General features: G+C 41.7%; 1 protein-coding gene across 1 annotated transcript in view; it reads left to right on the top strand.

Annotated features, from left to right (window-relative positions):
• cttnbp2 (cortactin binding protein 2) overlaps window positions 1-24,373 on the top strand; it is a 104,919-nt gene that overhangs the window by 45,794 nt on the left and 34,752 nt on the right. The window contains exons 3-6 of the mRNA XM_022208474.2: window positions 7,413-7,643; window positions 14,227-15,655; window positions 18,910-19,215; window positions 22,253-22,352. Coding sequence (XP_022064166.2) covers window positions 7,413-7,643; window positions 14,227-15,655; window positions 18,910-19,215; window positions 22,253-22,352 — 2,066 coding nt within the window. The remainder of the gene's footprint in view (window positions 1-7,412; window positions 7,644-14,226; window positions 15,656-18,909; window positions 19,216-22,252; window positions 22,353-24,373) is intronic.

The raw sequence follows: 24,373 nt of genomic DNA, 5'->3' as shown, positions 1-24,373 counted from the left end.
CCTAAAGGGGATGCAGTTGACAACAACGCCACAGTGACCCGACCCTGTGCGGCTGCAACAAGAACCCAGAGAGGGGCAGGTCGATATATTGACGTGGCCGTCATCAGGGCAAGTCTTGGCACAGACAAACCCAGCAGCACAGCAGTGGACAGGAAGTGTTGATTAGAAGCTCCTTTTCTGCCTCACAGAATTTGGCTTAGACTCTCTTTCCATCAGTTAATCTACAGTTTTGGTTGCTTACTTAGACTTGCTTTGCTTTGAGGTTCAACTACACCTTCAACGAATCATAACTTTGATTATTAGCAGTGTGTTTCTTATCCTTCAGTTATAAAATGCCCAAAAACGTTGAAACCCTAAGGAATACTAATATGAATAGTTGTGGCCCCAACCACATAAACGTTAGACTCCTGGTGTGATTACATTCAGAGGGATTTGTTGCTGTCATTCCCCTCTTTCTTCCACCTGTTTCCGGCCCCTGTACTGTCTACTGAAGGAAAAACCACTACAAGAAAATCAAAGGTAAATGTAATTTTGTTCTTCGAGCAAAATTTTACATGAAGTAACAGGAAAAGAAAACAAAAAATCATCAAATTTGAGAGGCTGGAAGCTGGAACTGCTGCATGTTTTTGGTTGAAATAATGATTGAAAGAATGAGTCAGTTGTCAGTCGAAAATGTAAATTTTCTGGTAATCTGTCATCTGTGAGTCCTGGCAGCATTAGTTTTTTAAGTGAACTCTTTCAGCCATGTGGAGTTACTACCTCTGTATACTTGTTGTAAACATTTTGTCAAAGGCAAATGGACCTGCTTGAGGTCAGTTAACTGCCTTTGACTTCACACTTCTTGATACCATGACTCGGATGGCTGAGAATCTTCACACATACCTACACATCACCATCCGCACTTTTATGATGCTTGTACCACCAAGATAAAGTTTCTTCTTTCTGCACAGTGAATAAAAACCCTGCTGACAGAGAGAAGCAGGAGACTGATGTCAAGGTGTCCGATAGGATCCAGGCACATTCGAATGGCTGCACATTGCATTACCGCTGTCTTAATGTTTCCTGTGGGACATCTCTGAATATCACATTAGAGGAAAGCTTCTTTTCTTGCCTCCTGCCTTTATTATTTTATCATTTGTTCACCCAAAGCCTGCGGATTGTGAACACTTTCCTGGCTCCACACCTCTCATTACTGAGGCGTAGGTACTTTGCTGAAAGAGTTTTTTTCTTTTATTCTGCTTCTCCTGGTTTTCACTGTCCCCTTGTTTCGAGGTTAAAACCTACTTTTTTTTCAGGTCTTTCTCAGACCCCTCTGCCTTTGGACACTGAGCTGAGCATCATCTCGACAATCAGACACTTGAATGAAGGACCCTCAAGCACATCCCTCTCTTTGAATGTAATGTTTGCTTGCGCATTTTTCTGGACATGAACAGCTCCTCTGTTTGTCCTGATGATTTTTGCATCAGGATTGAACTGGCAGCTGGCCACACAGTGATGAATAGACTTAAAAGTGATATTTGAAAACATGCTGCTCCTTTCTCTGTTATATAAAGTTTGGAGGACCCTCTGCCTTTCTTTGCTCGACTTGCTGGACTCGTTTCTGCTCCACTGCTTTCTCTGTCTCTGTTGTCCCCCTCTGATGTTATTTGTTGCTGCTGTTACTCCTACCAGTGTTTGTCACTTCTCCACCTCTCTCATCTGTCTTCCATCTTCTCTTCCAGTCTCTGCTATGACCGCTCTGTGTCTGTGTTCCCTGAACCCTCTCACCCACTGAGTGCAGCATGCCTGTAAAGGTTGATGCTAATAATACTGACGTCTCACTCAGAGCCCACCACCTCTGCTGCACTTGTAAATACTATAGAGTTACTAGCATGTACCCCCCCCCCCCCCCCCCCCCCCTTACCCCAAACTAGTAGGTAAACATCGGATTTTAATCTTTTTAAACTGGGATTCCTGGAGACCTCAGCTGGGTATGGTTTACACATGGGTGTTTTAATCATGTTTCCATTGGAAATGTAACCAGAACTTTTAGGTTGAGGGAGTAATGTAAGAGAACTTTCCAAGTAACTAAAGCTTCCTGTGGACCTTGTACATTCACTTGTTGCTCTGTGTCAAGAATGTGGCTACAGTTGCAGTTTTTAGGAACAAGTGTTGGAAAATGCTGGGAAACTGATAGCATGCTTCACCAATTAGCAAAAACCCCAGAAAGGGGCCAGACAGTCTCCCTGGAGTCTCAGGTGAAAATTAAGGTCGAGAAATAGAGCTCTTCTAAAGGTTACTTGGCCTCAGGTAAAGTTGGTGCGGTGAAAGTGTGACTTTTGAGTTCACATCTCTCTACTCATTAATTACACATCAGAAATATATTAGTTGGTCAGTGTAATGTCTTTTTTCTTTAGTTGAATGGTCAATGAGAAGGATGTTTGTGTAGCTGAAAAAAATCATCACAATAAGTGCTTCATCAATGTCGATACTGACCATTTTAAAATCACCTTTAACAATGAAAACACAAATAAATGTACACACATTGTGAAGGCCACTGAACTTTGTGTTACGTTTTGCTGTTGAAGAGTCTATTGGCAGCACATATTACAAAAACAGGTTTCAAAGAGGATCTTTATTTTATTTGGTTTTTGAGGTAGCAAGATTATTTTGTGCTGAGTTTTGTGGGCAACAATAATGTTTAAAAATAGTTTTCTTAAATAAATGTTAGAATGTAATGATACTGACAGAAACAACATAGTCTTTTCTATCTGAAGCTTCACTTTAGAACCATCAGTGTTGCCTTATAAAGCCTATGCTGACCAAAGCCTACTGCATATTGTAGCTGCGCTCTAATGACAACCAATGGATCTATGGAATCAATAGAGCCTCGGGGGAGCTCAGCGTTTGACAACTGATGAGATCTCAAAGGGTTTGGCTCCACTCGTCCAAGTCCTACCACAGTAATAGGGTGACCTACGACCTCCGAGTCTCCCAACCAGGAAATACTGACAGACCTTTCCAAAGCTTCTAACTGAAAGAGAAACACACAGAGCCAATTGAGAGAAAACATTTAGTTGTAAAAGTATCTTAAATGGTTGTTTAATAGAAATCAACAATACAGGAAACAACCCAGCTCGACTTAAGGTGTGTTTCTTTCAAAAGCAGTATCTATGTGACAGCAACTAGTATTTAAGGTGAATGCTCACCCATGAAGAGACGCATGAAGAACCCAAAAATCCTCAGTCTGATAAATAATGATCCCACTGTGACAGTGAATAGCTGTAGCTGACTGAGAACTGTAATGGCCTCTGATTCTGTGTAAATATTTATACCAAGATCCTGGGAGGTAAAGGGCAGTTTGAAGAAGACACTGCAGCTCTCCTGATTATTTATTCTGGAGTATTCTAGAGGATTTCCTTTGCATGGTTCTAATGTTTCCTTCATTGCAGATAGATATTACAGCTTCAGAGTTGCAACTGTCATGCTCAGAGCTGAGTGGTAACCATTTTGATACTCTCTTGGCTGGTACAAATATAGATTTTTGAGCAAAATCTTAGAAATGCATAAGAATAAACATTGTTGATAATATTCTCTTTTCCTTTGTGAAGATTCCCCCATTTTTATATTCGAAAAATGAACCTGTCACTTGTCTCTGGTGCAGACGTGTTAGACTGGTCACACTGTGTCTCTACTAATTTTACGTAATTTACTGGATAACAGTTTTGCCGTTGCGAATGTACCTGCATTGAAATGATATCCGATGATATATTGGCATGTCTGATGTATTGATTAAAAGGTAAATTCAATATTAGTCATTGTAAGAAACAACAACACACCAGATTTCCTTAGTCCAGCTCCTCAATTGTAAGGATTTTTCTGGGGTTTGTAGGATGGCAAAGCATTCATTTCAGGGTATGGAGTTATTTATGAAATTATTATAGGACATGAACTTGTGCTTTAGTAATGCATACAGGGATTCTTCACAATTTGGGATGTTTTATAAATCCAGTGATTCATGGATCCATTGAAAAAGGCAAGTTGGAACCTTAGCTGAGTTCTTGATATTGACTGAGGGGTAGATCTAGGTAGCAAATTTCTAATTAGTGTGGGTAACTACCGCTGCTTCGAAGGATTATTTGCATTATCGATTAATCAACCTTTTCCCTTCAATTAATCGTTAAATCCGCAAAATATCTTAATATAGCCATTACAGCTTTGTAAACCCAATGTATTCAGGTGTCTAATTTTAATATACTGTATATATATTGCCAGCTTTATTTAACAGCCATAGTGAGAGGAAGACAGGAAAGTGGGGAGAAGAATGGGGGAATGACCTGCAGCAAAGGGCCATAAGCGAGAATCGAACCCATGGAGACTATGCCTCAGTTTGTGGGACGCTCACTCAACCTGTTGAGCTACTTGCTCGACCCTCGGGTGTCTTCTTTTAATAAATACTGCAAAAATATTGAATTTACAGTGACATGTAAGACTGAAAAGCAATCAAAGAATGATTTTTGTTGGGTTTGAACTAGAGGATGTTTGGCATTTACACTACATTTGCTTTAGAAAAGTATATAAAAAAAGCAATTGATTAACACAACAGTTGCAGGTTATTTGTCTCTTTATTTACTGTTAATTGAGTGTATTTTTTTCAGTTCTAAGGTTAACAACTCCTCATTAACTTCTAAGGTTGAAAGTGGTAATTAGAGGTAGAGAAATATTTGGAGAGAAATTTCAGCTTTCAATTGAATGATCCTGTTTCCAGTCTTGCAAACCAGCCTTTCTATACTTTGTGTTTCTCTCTCACACACACCTACCTCTCCTTGTGGTGTGTTTATATTGGCCTGCTCACGCTGGGCCATCAGTATCAAAGACTGCCTCGGCCTTCTCAGGGTTTACCATCAGTCTCCTCGCCTTGCGCTCTTTGTGTGTGTGTTACTGTTTAACTCTCCAAACTTCATCTCCTTCTTTGGCAAAGCATCTCGCAACACCTTCCTGCCGTTCATTCCTCTTTGTCTGTGCTGTCTGTTCTTCCCGTCTCTCACACTCTGGCTCTTTGTCTTTCTGTCGCCTCCGCGTTTAATTTCAGTCTTTCACTTGGTTATTAAATATTCCTCCCTCACCGGCCTTCTGCTGCTGATAGATATGAATCATGACTGTGGCATAAAATCCTCCTAAAACTGTTATTCCCACACCTGCAGTTGACACTGAAAGAGAGAACCACCTGGCTGCTTAAATCAAAGTGTTTGGCCTTGATAAATGACTTAAAGATTTTATATATCTAAAGACCTCCATCATCCAGCTCCGATGGTTTTTGATTTATTGCATCTTTCTGCTATGCTTTTTTTCTTAGTCATTCCTGTCTCAGCACCACTTACACTCAGGGTGGGTTTGCTCTCTGTTCAGCTGCTGTACTGCAACCAGTAGTTTGGTCAGGTATTTTTTGACCATTGGATTACTGTGAGTGATCACTTGGTTGTGGACAGAATGATTAAAGACAGGTTCAAGAAGGCTAACATTACTGACCTGTACTTGGCCAAATGATATCAGCTTCTGCTTGAAGCAGCAGTGTGTGCAACATTTGACTTTACAGCTGCTTTTTTTGTCTCTCAAGCAGAGGATTTGACTCAACAAGCTGCTCAGACTGAACTCCCATCTATATGTGGTTTCAAACCGGGTTCCAAAATAAACTTAAAGAACTCAGTGCCTTTCCATGGGACAACTATATCATACATAAATAAATAATTAACTTGTAATTTCCGCTTCTAACTTAATTATAAAAGTAAAGCAATACAATATGCCATTTCAAAAATACAGACCTACAGAGATTCCGTCATACTGTATTATGGCACCAACAGTAAACTTTAGTACAGTATTTAGCTCAATATAATTTGTTATGTTTTTGTTTATAAATAAACAGTCTTGTCAGTCTTGGATAATGTGTTTTGGTGAAGGTAAGAGAAAATAACAAGTAAAAGAAAAGTTGTTTCAAATGGTGCATTGCAAATAGCACATAGATCTATTTTAACAATTATGTACACACAAACATGATACAAGCCAGGTGTTTGACCCAGTCTTTGTGTGTTTGAAACGGCACTGCCTTTTTCTGCTCTGACTATTGGCCAATGTGGCTGATGACCAAAAGCATATCAATGCACAAGAAAGGTAGGGTTAAGTCAGGTTTTTTTTTTTCTTCAAAAAAATGTGTGTAAATTCAGCTGATATTTGGTGAAAACAGAGCTCCTGGCCAAATGACAGGTTTGCTGTTGCTGCTATTTTTGTTTTTGTTTTTTGGCTGTTACCATTAAACTGCGTTCATATGCTGTTTGGAAAGCTTGCCATCCTGGAGCCCTCATTCATCTACTGAGACATTAAGCATTCTGTTTACATTCCCTTGGAAGTCAAAGCTGGAAGATGAATGATAAACACAAGAGGTTGCAGCTGTGCACTTGAAGAATTTGTCAGCCTTGGTGGAGGTTCGAGGATCATCTACTTACATTATCAGTTAGTTTTGTTGTTGTTGTTTTTTAGCATTTACCAGCTGATCTGCTGAAAGTGAAAATAATGACACCTGGTTTTACTGTGATACCCAGGTCAGCATTTTGCTGTTATTTTACCACAGGTCTTGTGCTTTCACCTCTGATCAGTTCAGAGGACTCCATCTCCCATCTCCATCTGTCGGTGTAACCTGAGAGGAGCCATGCCTGCTGCAGTGTTGAGAGCTTGTGGAGTCAGGCGGTCGGGCTCACAGCGGTCAGGGGCGAGTTGTGGCGATTCAGGGGCCACAGTGTTGCTTTATGGACCAGACTTTTTATACCACAGGACAGGAAACAGAGCTGAGGGCGAGGCAGGGCTTGATGCTGATTCTGGGCAGGAATGGTTAAAAATTTAAAGGCATTATCACCATAAATGTGTATTCTTACTGTCTGTATACACTCCTATTATCTGTTATTTACTGAGTTTGCTTCCTATGAATGGCAGAATATCAGACTGAAGCCAGGGAATGGTTTAAAGTGTGGAAAATATAATTGTATGTTATAATACACCATTGATCTAGTGCTGTGGATCAGACCAAACACAGAGAATGTACTTCTCATTCCTTAGCATAGGTGGTTTGTTGCTTATTATTCGTGAACAGGTACATCTCAGATTGTTACATTTCAGTGATACTGACAGTAATGAAAGAACCCTGTATATTTTTAAAAATGTGTTACTTTTGACAAGTTTTAGTTATTTTAAAAAAAAAGAAAGCATTATTCCTTAAATCTTCCATCCCAAGACTTGCGGTATTTTGACAGCATGGCTGTGTATTCGAATTAGTAATTGCAGTTAAAACATTGTTTGTTAAATTCTAAACTATAGGAACTGCATAAAATTTTCATCTAAATTGAGTTCAGTAGTAAATTCCCCCTCCTGTGTTTTTTCTGCAGGCTCAGAGGAAGGACGTGTTTCTCCAAGAGCGCTACGGCCACTACAGCCTGACCGACCCTTTTCTGGCACTTCAGAGGGATTTTGAGTGCAGAGTCCCTGGAGGGGACAAGGAACGGCGGCCCCTGGGCTCCAGCCCCATCTCTGTCCTGGAGGCCGTCATGGCGCACTGTAGGAAGATGCAGGAACGCATGTCAGCCCAGCTGGCTGCCGCCGAGAGCCGCCAGAAGAGGGTAAGACACCGGGGGGAGGAGGAGAGCTTCTGTTAGTGGATGATGTTTCAGCTGGGAGCAAATACAGTCTGTGGACTGCCTTCTGAATGTGAAATTGAAACAGAATTGGCAAAGGGAACGTTTCAGTCCCTGTATGAAGTCTCTTCTATTCCTCAACCAGCAAATATACTGGAATCCCATTGCTGCATTATTTGTACTCTACTATCCAAAAACTTTACATTTGAGCTCACCCAACAATGGATGCAACCATTGGCATTAATCTTTTTGTGTTCAATCAGATATATTGGTTTAGGGACCTTAGCTTTTCATTTACAATCAAAGGTATTATTAATTACCACTTGCTTAATGATTGGTTTCATAAATATGGGTTTCAGATGATTACTCATAAAAAATATATTCTTTCCGAATAGTATTTCCATTGTATTTAAAATTAAGTTTTAAGCTTTATGTCCTGAAGTGTTTAATTTGGCACATTTTAAAAATGAAGTTGCTGTAGGGTTTGGTAGGTGGCACTAGAAGAAAAGTCAGGTGATTGCCAAATGAATCAGGATTTATCCCCTGTGAACCATCAATGTTTGTACTAGGCTTCATGAGAATCCCTTCAATGGCTGCTGAGACATTTCACTGTGTTGGTCTGACAGAACAACCAACATCACCCTCTTTAGAGCTACGTAGCTACAGCAGCAGGAAAATACAGTTACATGTTACAAAATGCATCATTTATGAACTTCTGTTTATATAACCTTAGTTTAAATATGCAATGAGTCAGTAGTCATATTAAATGAAGGTAAATAAAAGTAAGCATTTGCATCAGCAGATGTAGAAAAAAAAATTCTTCTGTTTGGTTGCAGACTGTGCGTGTGTGTTTGTGTGTGTTTTTTACACACAGCTCAAATGTCTGTGACTGTAATCCTCCCGAAGAAGATGTGGGGAAGAGAAAATTGTATGCCTGTCTGTGTGTATTAATGTTTTTGGTGAATGCTTGGGTATTATATGAATGTGCAAGAGAGAAACAACAGTGTGTGTATGTGGTGTGCAAACTTAATACCCATTTTCTGGTGTGTCAGTCCTGTTTTTGATGGTTAAATATGTGTGTGTACATGAGTGTGTGTTTGTCGCAGGTCTCTTTAGGATTTTGTGGCCCTGATTAACTGGGCAGCCAGATGTCTGCTATGGTTCTGTCCCATTTTTATCTCCTCCTCCCTCTATTTTGCTTTCTCGTCTGTGTGGAGGGAAATGGATGTGTGAAAGTGTTTGGTTGTAAGGCTAGCAGAATGACTGTGTGAGTAATAAAGAAAATACTGGGTGAATATGTTTGTCCTGTCCTTGAACTCTGTAATAATAACAGATGATATAGTTTTGAGCCAAAAAGAGCCTTTGTAACCACACACCCATACAAAGATAGAGGGGAGGTATGGATGGAGGAAGGAGTGGAAGGAAGGGAGAGGTAGGAGTTGGCTGTTTTGAAAGGAAAGCTGGTTAAACAGATTTTAGGGCTGTGGTTTGTGAGTTTTCTTCTGTCCCTAAAATGTGAATGTACAGCCATGTGTGGAAATTCCTGACTTTCTCGACATATTTGGACAAGCAAACGTTTGATCCCCTTTGAAGCAGTGTGTACAGATTAGGGCTGGACCCGAATATCCCGAATATCTGGATATTCGTTCGCTACGGCACTATCCGGATATTAATTTGGTATCCGAATATTCGCCCCCCCCCCGTCGGACGTTACCGGGCGGAAAGAATATGCTGCTTTACTGTCTTCCCTCCGCCTTCGGCCCACATCGGCACTTATCGGCTCATCTCATCATGTGATACACATATGTCTATGTGATCACTCCCTCCTCCCCCCAGACGACAATATTCGGAGCTCGTCTCTTCCCTGCGCCTTCGGCCCACTTCAGCTCATCCCGCCGTGTTCTTCGGCTCATTTTGGCTCCTCCATTCATGTTTGTAAACACCACCCGAATGGCCGGGTGGCTGCCGACTCTGACGTCACGCTTCACTTCGTTGCATAAACACAAGACAAGATGCCGAAGACCTCTGCTGAAGACAAAACGAAGGCAACGAAGGTCGGTTTACACTGGGTTCAATCTGTCATCAGGAAATGTTGGCCAGAACTTTCTAAAAATGAAAAAGGATCCAAATTTTTGGGCCATCTGTGTCACAAGCCGCCGCGCCGCGCTGCACCCCCGAGGTATCTTTTGAACCTGTGCAATGGGGCACTATGCGCAGGCTTTATCTGTAAAGTTTTTCCAGTACAGATATTAAGCTACTCAAATTCAAGCAGCAGTAGACAAAAATCTGGGAAAGGCCAGAATAAAACAAAACCTAGCAGAATTTGAAAATACACAGGGCTCCTGCTGCAGCTCTTCCCTCTCACCCATTCTGATCTAAGCCCCTCCCAACACAATAACACACATTTCAAGCCAAACGTCAACATTTATTTGTTACTTCAAACTGTGTTCCCTCAAGGAAAAGTTCGCTGTCTGACTAGTTGAGCCACCACATGCTTTGCTATCACAGACTATGTTGCTGGTTATACTCTTTCACCTGCTCTCTAATTGGCTAAAATCTCCCATCAGATGCTCTATTGAAAGCAGCCAGGAGGAAAAGCAAAGGTTTAGTTTCCCCTCAGACTATTTGAATTTCAGTATGGTGAAAGGGTAGCATCAAAATTTCACCCAATCATGCAAAAACAACAATCACAAATACTGCGTACTTCAGATTTAATTTGTAGAAAACTTATATTTCAAACTAAATGTTCTAAAACTCGGAGCCTGCAGAGCAATAATTACAAAACTGTCTAAATGGTTGTGTAGAGGTTTGTATTTCTTTAGCACCTCACAGACGCAGAAGAATAAATACACGAGAATAACATTTTAGAACACTCAAATTTGGAAAATAAAAGCTAAAAACACATTAAATCATACATTATATCTTGTGCCTTTGTTCTGGTAGAATGGAGGCGTGATATTTACTGAGCCTTAAGGTCTGATTTAAGTGTCCACCTACTGTTTGTCAGGGAGAATGTGTTCACACCAGATTTTTTTAAGTAAGTTCACACTATAAGAGCAATACACTAGGACACTCGCAGAGAGAGCTGGAGGTGTCAGAAAGTTAATATTTCTGTTACTTGACTGAGATTTGCCATTTTTAGTGTAATCCTAATGCAGAGACCTAGTTTGACCCAAAAACTCCAAGAACACTACTCCTGCTGAGCAACCACTATCAGCACCGATCACAAACATAGCTATGTGATTGACCTTGAGTGGTTTTACTTCATTTGACTCTAAAAACATGCATAAATATAGGGGCAGCCACCACAAAACAACCCGCTTTAGCTCAGAGTAAATCACCGTGTCACCACTGATTGCACAGTTGTACCCGAACCATCAACATCGCAGTACGAACCTAACAGGCTGGGATAAATAGTTTCCCTGCAACTTTGAAAATGTCCAGTGACAACAGCTAGCCAATACTGCTAAAAGAAACAAGCTCAGAGTACTTGGAGGGATCTCTTGGTTGCTGGGTAGAGTAGATTTCACCCGATTTGTCCGTGCTATCTTTATCCCCTCTATCCACTCTTGTCGCTCTCCTGTGAGTAAGCTATTGAATTATCCATGAGGTCTTAGGCAAGCTGAAGGCAGGCAGGCAGTTGTACGTAACACACTCTGAATGGGTTTGTGGGCTTATTAAGACACCCCCACTCCCCTGATCTTCTCCATGAATCAGTGATAAAGTTGGAGGATGGTCCCTCACCCCCCACTTCTCTTCTACAGCAACAGGACTCAATGGTGACGGACTAACACTATATTTGTTAGTTTTTATGAGTAAACATGCTGCCAAAGTGTTGGAATTTGGAAGCAAGGTCACAACCACCAGTGCAGAAATTCCTTTTTTTCTTAAAATAGCCTTTGGGCCTCTTCCTTTCTTCTTCTCTCACCCATCTCTTCTGAATAGGCTGCTTCACTCTGCTGCGATGTCAGTGGATGCCTTGGGTATACCTATAGAGCTTTATGAAAAGATTGCACTTGTAAGCTTTACTAAATATTTCATTTAACAGTGGGCTATCTCAGGTCCAGGGAGCACTGATTCTACCTGAGGTGCCTTCAAGGTATCTGTACAGAAATTACTTCCATTTTAATGTCATTATTATTTCACTCTGTGGGTGATAGCAGAATGAGCTTTTAAGAGTGAGCAAAGATTTTATTAAGTCTGAGTAAAGAGCTCACCCTAGGGACTAACCAGTATGGTTTATTCAGGACTGGTATAGATTATTGGTAATCAAGGACAGCAATAATCGTTATTTGGAACCTGTGTACAGTATTTAGATAGTTAAGAGGTCTTGGAGGCTGGTATACGCTTACCACACTGTTATGCTTTATTACAGCAAAACAGCTTTGGAAAATTGATTTCAATCATTTAAATGTTAGCATATGGTATCAGGGAGCTTGGCATACAAAACAACACTACTTCATTATTTATTATTTAACAGTGGAATAGCAGTAAAAATGGGCTGCACAGTGGAGTAGTGGCTAGCACTTTCGCCTTGCAGCAAGAATATCCCTAGTTCGAGTCCCGGCCTGAGCCCGGGATCTTTCTGCATGGAGTTTGCATGTTCTCCCTGTGCATGCGTGGATTTTCTCCGGGCACTCCGGCTTCCTCCCACAGTCCAAAAATATGCTGAGGTTAACTGATCACTCGAAATTGCCGGTAGGTGTGAATGTCAGTGTGATTGTTTGTCTGTATATGTAGCCCTGTGACAGACTGGCGACCTGTCCAGGGTGTCCCCTGCCTTCGCCCGAGTCAGCTGGGATAGGCTCCAGCACCCCCCGTGACCCTAGTGAGGATAAAGCGGTGTATAGAGAATGGATGGATGGATAGCAGTAAAAATGATAGTGTCAGTATCACAATGCTTAGATGCTCAAACGGGGTGTTCGGATGCCACCTTAATGACCGAATATTCAGATATTCGGGTCCAGCCCTAATACCTTGTAGCAGACAGTACAACCTTGTACAAAGTCAACTGTTTTCAAATGTCAAAATAGAATAGAGATTACACCCGCTGCAAAAATTGAGAATGGTCTTGTACCAGTGAGTCACTGGCTGGATGCCTTGAATTGAAAGCAATCTAAAGCTGGAAGGATTCCTGTTTCAGATTTCACTGTTGTGCAGGTGCGGGAGAAAAAGTTTTCTGAAGCTGTTCAACCATCCAACAAGCACGCTGCATGAAGCATGCTGACCCACTTTTGAAATAAAGTGGTCGAAAGACTTTCACAAGCATTTCCAGCAGTGCATAGTGTCATCACTGGTGGTGTTTGCTATACATAATTACCATACGTATTATAAACTTAATCCTGCCTGGTTTCAGTCTACACTGCCCAGTGTGTCAGCACCTTTACAACATCCCTAAATTTGTTCTTCCGAGGCATTAGGCTGACTTACAACAGACATAATCCTCACCCAATTAGCAGCTAGTCGTAGCACCTCCTTTTGAGTAACAACTGGTGTTCCCTCGGCGCTCCCCCTTGCTTATAAACCCCTCGCTCCTCCTCAGCATCAGCTGGTGGTGATACGTTTTCCCTGATGGTTTGGAACAGGGGAAGTGGAGGAGTGGACTGGGAAAGGGAGGGGGTCTCGTTTGGGGACGGGGTTGTGGGGTGTCAACTCTATTGTCTGAGGCTTGTTAGGGTGATAGGGTCTTGGCAATTGGGTGGAGAGCCCCAGTTAAGCCCTGTTACTCACTGTGAAGCCGACTCTGGGCTAACAATAGCAGCGATGCTCCAGATATAGAGGCCAGGGCTTTGACAAGTCATTGAAATTCAACCATATGCAAAGACACTGTCTCTCTCTGAGCACATAAATTAGACTCTTTCCCCAAGCTATGCTGTGGATTAATAAAGTGTCTATTTGTGTAAATATGCACTTATCCATCTATCTTGGCTGTCCATTTAATTGAGATACTCTGTTGGACTGATTTGATTAATCTGGCTTATCTATGCTTGAGAAAACTGTTTTAGCTCATTTTAACATTGTGACTAACAAGTGACTCAGCTTTCAAATTTGGAGGGTTACATTACCCCTGAATGCAAGCAATTCCCTTTTCTATTGAATACTCAATTACAGACTAAATTCATGTATCATTGATGTATGATTGACTGCAGGTGATCTGTGTTAAAAAGGGGAGGAAAAGAGGACTGTTCATGTCATTGTCACATGTCATTTGGTAATTCTGTACTAAATGACACACATGCTCTCTGTTCACGTGATGCTGAGGCTCGGGCTGCAGCTAAGAGTTACTTTTTATTATCATTTATACTGTTGATTTATTTTTATTTCATTGTTGATAGCATTGAATGTTTGAGAGTAGTGATGAAATGACTGAAAAGTACGGTAATCAATTCGTTGTAAAATTGTGGATCATTAACGTTCAATGTCATTTTAGTACTATACAAAAACTATGTAAATTTACCAAAGCTAACCACTGGATGTCTAAAATCCAATTGTGATGTTTTGGTATGGTGTGAAATACTACATCGTTGTATGCTGCTTTCCACTGACAATATATGTATTTTTTTTCCAGCTGGAGATGGAGAAGCTGCAGCTCCAGAGTCTGGAGCAGGAACACCGCAAGCTGACAGCACAGTTAAAGGATGAGCGCGAGAAGAACAAGCACATTGTCATGATGTTGGTGCGCGAGTGCAAGCAGCTTGCCACACGGGTGGTAGAGGAGTCCCAGCGTTTTGACGAGCTCCAGGCTCGCCTGGATGAGGAGAGTCGCACCTCTGGCCGGCTGCAGGAGCAGCTGAGCACCGAGCGCCAGCACGGCCAACAGATGGAGGCCAAGATGGAAAAGCAGCTGTCGGAGTTTGACACAGAGCGTGAACAGCTGCGTGCCAGACTGGGCCGCGAGGAGACCGAGAGTCACACTCTGCGGCAGCAGGTGGAGCAGCTCAGGACTGAACGGGGCGATGGGAAGGATGGTGCTGCAGTTGCTCTGCCTGCTGCTACTGGAGCAGAACCTGTTGCTGCCACCAGTGCACCACCCAAACCTAAAGCTCTGACGTCTGTTTCTGTAGCTACAGAGCCCATCAGCTCTCGAACAGCTTCTTGCCAAACGGACCTGCCCCCCACTGAGATGGAGGGTCCCAAGAAGACCCCCCTTACTATACCTGTCAAACCAACCCCTGCCAACTATGTGGGCTTGAGCCTGCCAAAGACAGCTGGCCGGGGAATCGTCCACAGCAGCTCAGGAGGACTGGCACAGACAGAAAATGGCTCAGAAGGCCAAGCTCCCCATGGCTTACCCAGCGGGGTCAGTCCACGTGTCCAGGCGGCCCGCTACAAGTTCCAGGAACAGGACCAAAATGGCACGGCATCCCAGAGTCCTCCAGCTCGTGACCTCTCCCCTACCAACCGTGACAACTTTGCTGCCAAGCAGCAAGCCCGTCACACCGTCACACAGGTCCTCTCACGCTTCACCAGCCCTCCTGCTGGAGGTGCTGGACCCCTGCGTCCAGGCCTGCCCCACTCTGCCTCAGAGGGAGGCCCTTTTCCTGGCCGTCTGAGCCATCCCATTGGCATCAAGTCGCCTACGGTGACCAGGATCGACCGGGGAAACCCTCCCCCTATACCTCCCAAAAAGCCAGGTCTTTCCCAGACCCCCTCTCCTCCTCATCCACCCATCAAGGTGGTGGGGGACAGCAGCCGCTCCCCTGGGGCTGGGCTCAAACCAGCCACACCCCAGCTGCCGCCCAAACCCGCCCTGGACCTGGTCCCAGCCCTGACGCCCTCTCAGGTGGGTGCCTGCCCCTCCTCTCGCTCCCCAGGGCCTGGCCGGGGCCCTCAGCGGCAACCAGCAGCAGCATGTGCAGAGTGTCCCCCAGTCATCAGACCTGCCACCACTGTCAGTAGCCCCTCCTCCATAAACCCCCCCTCCACCTCCTCCGTTAGTGCTCCATCCTCCTGTAGTCCCTGTGCCTCAGCAGGCAGCCTGCTGGCAACAGCATCAGGTAAAGGGGCTCCTCCATGCTCCATCTCCCTCCAGTTTTCCCCACTGCCTCTTTTCTTTGACTGTCTTTCCTAGCTTAGTGTAGCATAGTGGTTAGGTCACAGGGAAACTGGTCTAACCACAGGAATGCAAATCAGAATAGCACATGGGTCAATTCAGTTTGTCACTGACTCTGTCCCTCAACCCTAAATTACCTTGCAAGATCTGATTTCGCTCACTGCATTCTCACTCTACTCATCTCTCTTTCTCTGCCCTTAATATGTCCTCCCTCTGGGCACCTTTCGTCTCCCATGTTTTCACATTGGCTAAGTTAGTATCATTGTCAACAGCAGACATTGACAACATGTCGCTATCATGTGCCTGACTGTTGTTCAGAGACTAGAGGTTAGCACAAGGAGAATTTCAGGGTGAACAGACTTTGGTTGAACTGAGGCAGACAAGAGTCCCCTGGTGCTCTTGTGCGTTCAGATTGATTACTTCCTATCAGTAACCCCTATCCTCTCTGAAGCTGATGCCAGAGGCTGCTCTCTCCTTCCCTTCCCCTTTTCCATCCTCCAGTAGCATGCCATGACCACTCTTCCACTTCCTGCACTCAGTCCTGTTTCCGCTTCCATCCCATTGACCATCCGTCACTGATGGCACTCTGTATGTAATTTATTCTTTTTGATATAAATGTTAGCATTTATATTCACCTTCTAATCTGCTTTGTGCGCTATGTTTGGTTGCACTGTAGTGTGATTAATCTGATGAATCCAGTTTATTACAACCTGGGTGTTCTTTTAGTAGCTTGGACCATTACTTCCATATCTAAACCCTGTTTGTTAATGAGTGTTGCTTTGTTAAACTTTTTTAGTAACATGAATAGTGATTCCAGGTATCATATCTGAAAGAAACGGTGGCAGAAACAATAAAAACTAGACCCAAGTTATAATACACTGGAAATGTCCTTAAATATACCAGTAAAATGTGTCAAATTTTGTTTGCATTTTTGAAAGTCATCTTCTTTGCATGCAGATGTATCTTGTTTGATAATTATATAGCTTCTGTCTATTTGTTTTAACAAATGCTTGTCAAAAACAAAAGACATAAAATGACATCCAAAAGAAAACACTAAGAATGTGGCAATCTGCTGAAAAACTTGACCATGTTTTTTTAGCCATATTATTGCTCTTCTAGAAAATGTGCATCTGCTGATCAGATTGACTGATCCATAAAAAAATAGGTCACACAAGGCTGACAGAAGTTGTTGCCCTCTAAGATGCCTTTGCTGAAATTTAATATTTCATATGTAAGTCTATGTAAGACAAACATAATGATGTCTTTGTTACTGGAGACAAAAATGCAGTGTTAACAGCAGTGTTGCGAGCCTTTCCTAAACCCTTGCATCTGATTGCAACATCTTTGTCTTGCAAATCTGATAAAACTGTGGAGTGGTCTGTAGGAAATTTTGCTCCCTCACAGATGGATTTTATCACAATTTTAAGCTAGGGCACGAGCTCACCTGTCAGCAGCCAGATGTGTTTTTTGTAGTCTTTGTACTTACTCTACCTATTCCCCTCCACAACCACCCACTCAGGCAGAAGTTGTAACCTGACGTAATCCTGTCCTTGAGAGAGTTGTTGTTCCACTTTATTTTCTTACTTTTTCATTTTCTTTCTTCTTGTCTATGAGAAAAATTTCAGCACAGAATTCCCTTCTCTGTTCTTCTGTAGCTCATTTTTAACCTTCACAGTAAAAAAAAATGCTTAAAAGTATTGTTGCCTCTTAATAGGCCCAGACCTTTAGATAGTAGTTGTAGTACAGTTGTTGGGTTTAGCAATTAGATTTTTTTTCTGTTCTTTGCTTTGTCTGTTTGTTGTGTTTAATTATTTAAAATAATCCTGTATCATTTTTTAAAAAAAACTTGTCTTCAATGTGTATGTTGTGGGTGACTGGTTGTACTCAAAGATGAATGCTATCTATCACCTTGCTGCTGTATTAATCGGATGTGATGACAGGCTCTTTTGTCCAGGCTGCAGTATGCTTCTCTAGCTGATCAAATTACAGATGGGATTTAGAGAATGTGTGCGGTCAGAGAAACCTTTGCTACTTTTGCTTACCTCCTTACCTCTGTTGAAATCCCCCAGTAGGTTGTACTTTACAACCTTGTGTTATGCAGCAAAGCATTATTTAACCTGAGATTCATTTGGAATTTAAGTGTCCAAAGATACACATGGGGAATGTGAATGTAATACTTTGGTTTAATAGTGAACAACATGGCATTATGGGTATGAACTTTTAATTGAGAGTTAAAAGCAGCCGAATCTTCAATTAAAATGCGTTTCTATATTTAAAAGACATTTAATCCAGTCATGAGTTTTAAGAGGTTGAATGTGAAGGTAACAGGGGCTGTTTTTTAGGTATTAGACTTTTGGTTAAATAAATTTGTCTAGAAGCAGATCTGAAGGCAGAGATAATCTGACATGTTGAGCGCGAGTTAAGTGCAGCCTTTAAACCGCAGTTTCCTCCTGAAGCCAATCCAAATCTGCACTATGTCACTTTACCTGTTTCTCTCCTAATCCTCACATAATCCTGCTGATTCACAACATAAAAACCACCACATGGGAGTTTTGTTGAAACAGCTTCGAGCTAGAGAAACAGAGGCCAAATGGATGCCTTCTTTTAAAGGGTTAATGTTTGATTCCCGTGGTGCTTTGCTGCCGAACCAAGCAATTCCTGACACGCACTCTTTGATGTTCAGTCTAGTCAGTTTTCAAGGTAAGCAATTTGAAGTTATACATGTATAAGAAGCTGCAATATCAATTTTACATCAAAGTGTGAATTTAAAAGATAATCAGACTGTTCAGATGTTTATATTGAAAAACTCAAAGGCAAGACTCCATTACAAATTGAAATGAATCAATACGGATGACTGTGTATCTTAAATTAATTTTATTAACATTACTTCAGATTTACCCTTGGATTGTTGGTATTTCTAAGAATAAAGACAAGTAGGTTTCATCAATGTTTGGCTGCTCAACAAGCTTGTACCTTGGAGTTGTTGTATTACTTCATTCCCCCACATTGCTCATAGCAGCTGCTCTGACAAAAGAGTCTGTACTACTGAATGTGTGAAACTCAGATGTGCTCTCCTTCCCTTCCACCTTCTTATTCCTTTGCTTTCCGATGTTCAGCACTTCTAGTCGCTTCCTCTCCCTCCTGCTCTTCCTCCTCCTAGTTTAACCTGTGCTGCTCCTGCTCCTCCTTCCCCTGCAGGCTGGTGTCCCTCCGTAGCCTCCTCTCTAAGCGGCAGTGGGCCTGCTGCCCTGGACGGCGGGCACCCCCTGCTCCTCCAAGCTGCTTCCCAGGGAAATGTCACTTTATTGTCAATGCTGCTTAACCAACCAGACCCGACCACCATTACTACCACCACCACCACCACATCCACCAACACAACCTCTACCACCAACATCACCTCTACCATCGCCATGGAGAACAAGCTCGATCATCTTGACCAAGACGTCCACCTCAACTTCAACCAAACCTCTGCCTTGTTTGCTGCTGCTCAGAACGGACACACAGGTCAGTGAAATTGGATTCATCAGTCCATCAACCCTAGTGTCTTTAAAGCCATCAATAGTTATATTTTTCTTTGGCTAATTGTGGTATTTTTTAGATTTCTTGTCTTTATATCTGACTAACTTCAGGCCTACAGAAATTTAATAAATTAAACAGGTGGCCATTGGGACGGTGAACTGAATCTGTGGTTTTGGTCAGCGGGTTGATTGATTTTAAATAGTAGTGTTCAAGGAATGCTCAGAGGCTTATTGATTCCTATTGATTGCTAAACAGAAGGTGATACACTAAAATACCAACAAAAGGTTCACACAGGATCAATTATTCAGTGAGCATGTCTAAAAACTGTGACACACAGGGCCACGAGACACCATTGTAACCATTAATACCATGTCATGTGAACACACATACAGTTAAGATGTGCATAAAATTAATGCTTTGAATAGTTGTTCTTTGCTGCATTTTACATATTTATATCTCTAAGTGTATGGAATTTTTTTTCTTTTATCGCATTTGAAATGACTTGTAAAACATCAGTTGTTAAAGATATTTTTGGGGCTTTTTTTTAAGCCTTTATTATAGTAGAGAGTGGAGAGAGAGAGAGAGAGAGAGACAGGAAATGTGGGGAGAAGAGGCAGAGAAGGACATGCAGTAAATGGCCATGGGTCGGACTCGAACCATGACCATGGTCCTATCGTCCTGACTGTGTCAGGACGATAGGACCTGTTTAGTGAGTGATCCAGAATTGAATGTCTTGTGAATGAAGCCATCGGAGGGAATATGACAAAATCACTCCAGAGATGGTTAGAGCTGACTCTAACCACAGAACCTCCTTGCCACCTGCAACTAAAACTCACTACAGAAACAAAGTCTGAAAAAGTCATTTCAGCTAAATTAAACATGATTTTAAGCATTTGTTGACCTTATGTGAAAAGAAAATGAGATACTCTTGGTCATCCTGAATACAAGATTTCCCTTCCTATTTGCAGTTTGAATTGTTGAATGTGATTTTCACAAAGAAACACCGTCTATGATTAGTTTGTTAAATGAAACATCATCTGTTGGGTTGTGCACTCTGATTGATGAGACAAAAGTTGTAAAAAAATTCACTGTCAAAAGGTCATAAGGAAGAATTGTTTACAAACGTGTAGTTTCATGCACATCAGGCATGATGCAAGATTTGTTTTGGCTGTGGTCTGTCCGATCTTGTTTTAGCTGCCTGGGTCTCTTCTGAGCGTGATATCTGACTGGTATTTCCATCAGCTCTTTGATGACTTTTCTGTCGTTGGTACCGAGCTAGTCTCAATTATGCAGTCCATTCTGTAGAACATAATAGTCTGGCTGAACCTCAATATCATTTGCTTAAAAAGGGGGGAAAAAAGCATTCTGACTTGTTTGTATTCCTTCAACCCAGTCTCAATTGTCTTGGGTGAAGCTATGAGAAGGATAAAAAGAATCGTCTGGTAAAATAGTGACAGCCGCAATTGTTGCATGTTTGCATGCAGGGAGGTGATTACAATGAATCATACACTGAACTGGCAGGTGTACTTTCCTGCATGACCCAAATCATTAGCAAAACTTTGAATTTTCAGAGTGACAGGTTGTTGCCTGGAGGTTGTAGTTGTGGATTTCATAGAAATTAATTTTGAAAATGGTAATGCACAAGTAGAAAAATACCTGCAGCATGCAGCTAATGACTTAGGGTGCTTTCACACATACGCCTTTTGGTCCACACACACACACACACACACACACACACACACACACACACACACACACACACACACACACACACACACACACACACACACACACACACACACACACACACACACACACACACACACACGATGGTCTACCAGGATGTGCTTCCCTGCTGAGATGTTTAGTTACACTCTGTTGTGAGATGAGAAGCATTGATCCATGAACATGACTAATGCAGGTGAAGGACAGCTGTACTGAAGGCTTGAAGGTGGGCAGCTCAGAGAGGACACAAATTCTCACAACTACACAAACACACCCAAGAGTCCAGGTCTGAGTCCCGTTTACTTCTCCTCCTTCACTCTTTTTATACATAAAAGGTACATCTCTAAAACAGAGACACATATTGATATGTTTAAACCAGATGGTACAGTATGTGATGTATTAGCATGAAATATCATAAACCTTCCACTAATGACCGATAAATGTCTTTCCATCAACAAAGAGAACACCAGACTCTGACTTCTGAGACTGTCCGTCTTGTTTTTCTAGTGTAGTACTTGATGTGCGTACACTGTTGCTGGTATTTATATGTGGAATATATGAAGCTATTTTTGTACACATGCACTAGAGAGAGTCGAAGTCCTGCCCCACTTTTGGTTCAGCATTTGTTCCACTTGGTCTCAATGTTCAGTGTAATTTCTCATAAAAGGTTTCTTTCATCAGTCTTTTTCAAAAGCTGGAACATTTTAATGGGGCTTTCTGTCTGTATTCTAAGATAAATGAGTACTGTACTATTGTACTGGTAAGTAACATTTGAATTAACTGTCATTTTAACCGAGATTAAAGACCACCAGTGTTTAAGACTCATGGGAAATGTAGCAGTGGAATGCCCAGACAGTTACTGTTGTTTTGGAATTAGGAGGTACTTGTTTACTTTAGACTAATGGACAGCAAAAGACAGCTGCTCTGCCCTCTGAGCTTTGGCTTAACAAGGCAGGACTGTATCTATTAATCACTGAAGTAACTTTTTAAAAATTAAAATTGAATACCGGCCAAGTGATTCATAAAAGGTGCTCTCGGAAATTGACTCGTTTTTTGGTGACATATCATGCCTATTACACTACTTTCAGTATCCAAGACAACAGCATGAAGTGGTTGCTATGCTCTGCTGTGTACAGGTGTTTGCGGTCCCTCACTATGAGATGTTTTTGTAGTTTTCTTCAGTTTGTTTTAGGCTGTGCTTATTGTTTTTTGTTACAGATATTCATTCATGTTTCACGCTGTACAGCAGCAGGCTGCAACATTATCGTCCCTCCCTCTCTGTCATTCTTTCTGTCAGATTGTGTGAAGCTGCTGCTGTCTTCGGGATCGCCTGCTGATGTTTCAGATGAAAATGGATTCACACCTTTACACTTTGCTGCTGCTCACAGCCACAGCAGGTAAGCCCACATGGCATTGAAGCATGCTAGCTAGGGATACCATGCTTAAGTCATTTTTTTGTTTTTGTTTTTATTAGTTATTTTAGTATATAACAGATGTGTGCACTGCTGTGTTATAGCAGTTAAATATCAGATTATTGAACATTGCATCAATTTACTGCAGTTTCATTGCTTATGATTTAAACAGTAGGGTATCTGCGCTTGTCTTTTATTTTTTCAGTGTTTTGTATGTCCACCTTTATTTTTCATGGTAGAGTCAATGTTCCTCACCATGCAGGATGTAATATTTCTGGAGGGATGTTTGCACATTCTTCTTAGATTATTTTGTGAGCTGCTGGAGGGGTTGTGTTGCTCTTGTGTTCTTTGTGTTTGTGGTTGTCTTAAAAATACCCTAAAGGTGTTCCATCACATTCAAATTAGGCATCATAGTTGTCAAGGTCATAGATTTCTCTTTTTTTCATCTTTAGAAACTCTTGTTTGATATCACATTATGCTTTGAACCATTACCATGCTGGAATATTTCTCTTTTGCCAAGCTTGTGCAAACTGGGAGTCAGTATTTTGGTATTTCCACAAACACATATAGTGCCATCTATACATGTTATCTCCCAAACACTTTTCTGTGCTCCAGTATCATCAAACCTTCACCTCTGTGCCTCACTATTGGGACTTTGCTCTGGCAGCCTTAGAGACAGATTCATGTGAAACGTGTTGGACCCCATCCTGTTCAGACAGATATGTTTGGACCATCATCTGATGAAGGAGCATGCTCCCAATCTTCAACAGGCTTCTTTTCATTTTATTTAGCAGGGACTGATCTTATGCACTGTTCTTCACACTGTCTGAGCTGTCACAGAAAGTCTGATTTCCTTTGATGACCCTTTGTGCAAGTCTGATGCACTTGTTCACCTTTTTGACTGTTAGTTGGTTGTTGTTCTTTTGTTTTGTTTTCCATCTTTAATAGTTTTATAGTCCATTTTTCCAGTTCTCCACGTAATTATTTTCCATGTGGACTCATGTAAACATGCAAATAGACACAGGCCAAAGGTCCAAAACTGTGAATGGTCTGGAATTTACAGTTCAGTTTCAGTTGGGTTAATTGGAAATTGCAGGTGTACTCAGTTTAGTTTCAGTGATCACAGTTGTGTTGTTTATTGATCCTTGATGACTGTTTCTGTTCAACTTAGGAATAATGCCGTTATTGAGAGTTTATACAATTTGAAATTATTTGACATTCAAATGATATTTCACAGGGGTTGTGCTCATTTTTGTTGTATTCTGTATTTATAAAATGCTACATGTGTTAAAACAGTGAAAATGGCCATTTTCAGTTTCCAAGCAGACATGTCTTCACATTGCTTGTTTAGTTTGACCACCCATCCAAAACTCTGATACCAATGCTTTAATCTCTTTTTTTTAATCTTGTATGTCTCTCTAGTCCCTGAAATCATACTAAATATGAATCCGTGTTTCGTCAGTTGATGATTCGTTACACATATTTTGCTGGAAAACAAGTGCATCTGGAAGCTCCAGTGTGTGAAATATGACCTCTAGGCTGATGTTGGTAACCATGTTGGGTTTCGGTGCCAAAAGCAGTACCAGCGTGTCTGCTCAGTACTGTCACCACACCAGTTTCAGCTGGTGGCTTTAAGCCCGTATAGTATAAACTGTCAAGCTGAGACAAGATTTGCCTTCTAAAATAAACCCAGTTATTTCCTCTCAGTTTGTCCTCCTCAAATATTACCAGACCACGAGGTATTAATTATTAAAGATGGGGGAAACATCTGCTCCTACACTGTATAAGCTACACTGTCAGTTCTGATCACTCATATTGATCTTGACATATTGCCAAGATGAATCCCCAGCTTACAGCCAGACTGTGTCAGCCACAGTGGAGTGAGTGTGCTTGCCAAAAAACACGATGCCCTGGACCAGCTGGGGAATGTGCAGTGTTGTAATATCTGATCACCACGTTATTTATAGAGTGGGATATCCAAAAGGCATGCTGATACAGAGGCACAC

The sequence above is a fragment of the Acanthochromis polyacanthus genome, chromosome 8 (assembly GCF_021347895.1).
Source record: "Acanthochromis polyacanthus isolate Apoly-LR-REF ecotype Palm Island chromosome 8, KAUST_Apoly_ChrSc, whole genome shotgun sequence".
NCBI classification, from domain to species: Eukaryota; Metazoa; Chordata; class Actinopteri; family Pomacentridae; genus Acanthochromis; species Acanthochromis polyacanthus.
This window is presented reverse-complemented; position numbering and strand designations above follow the sequence as displayed.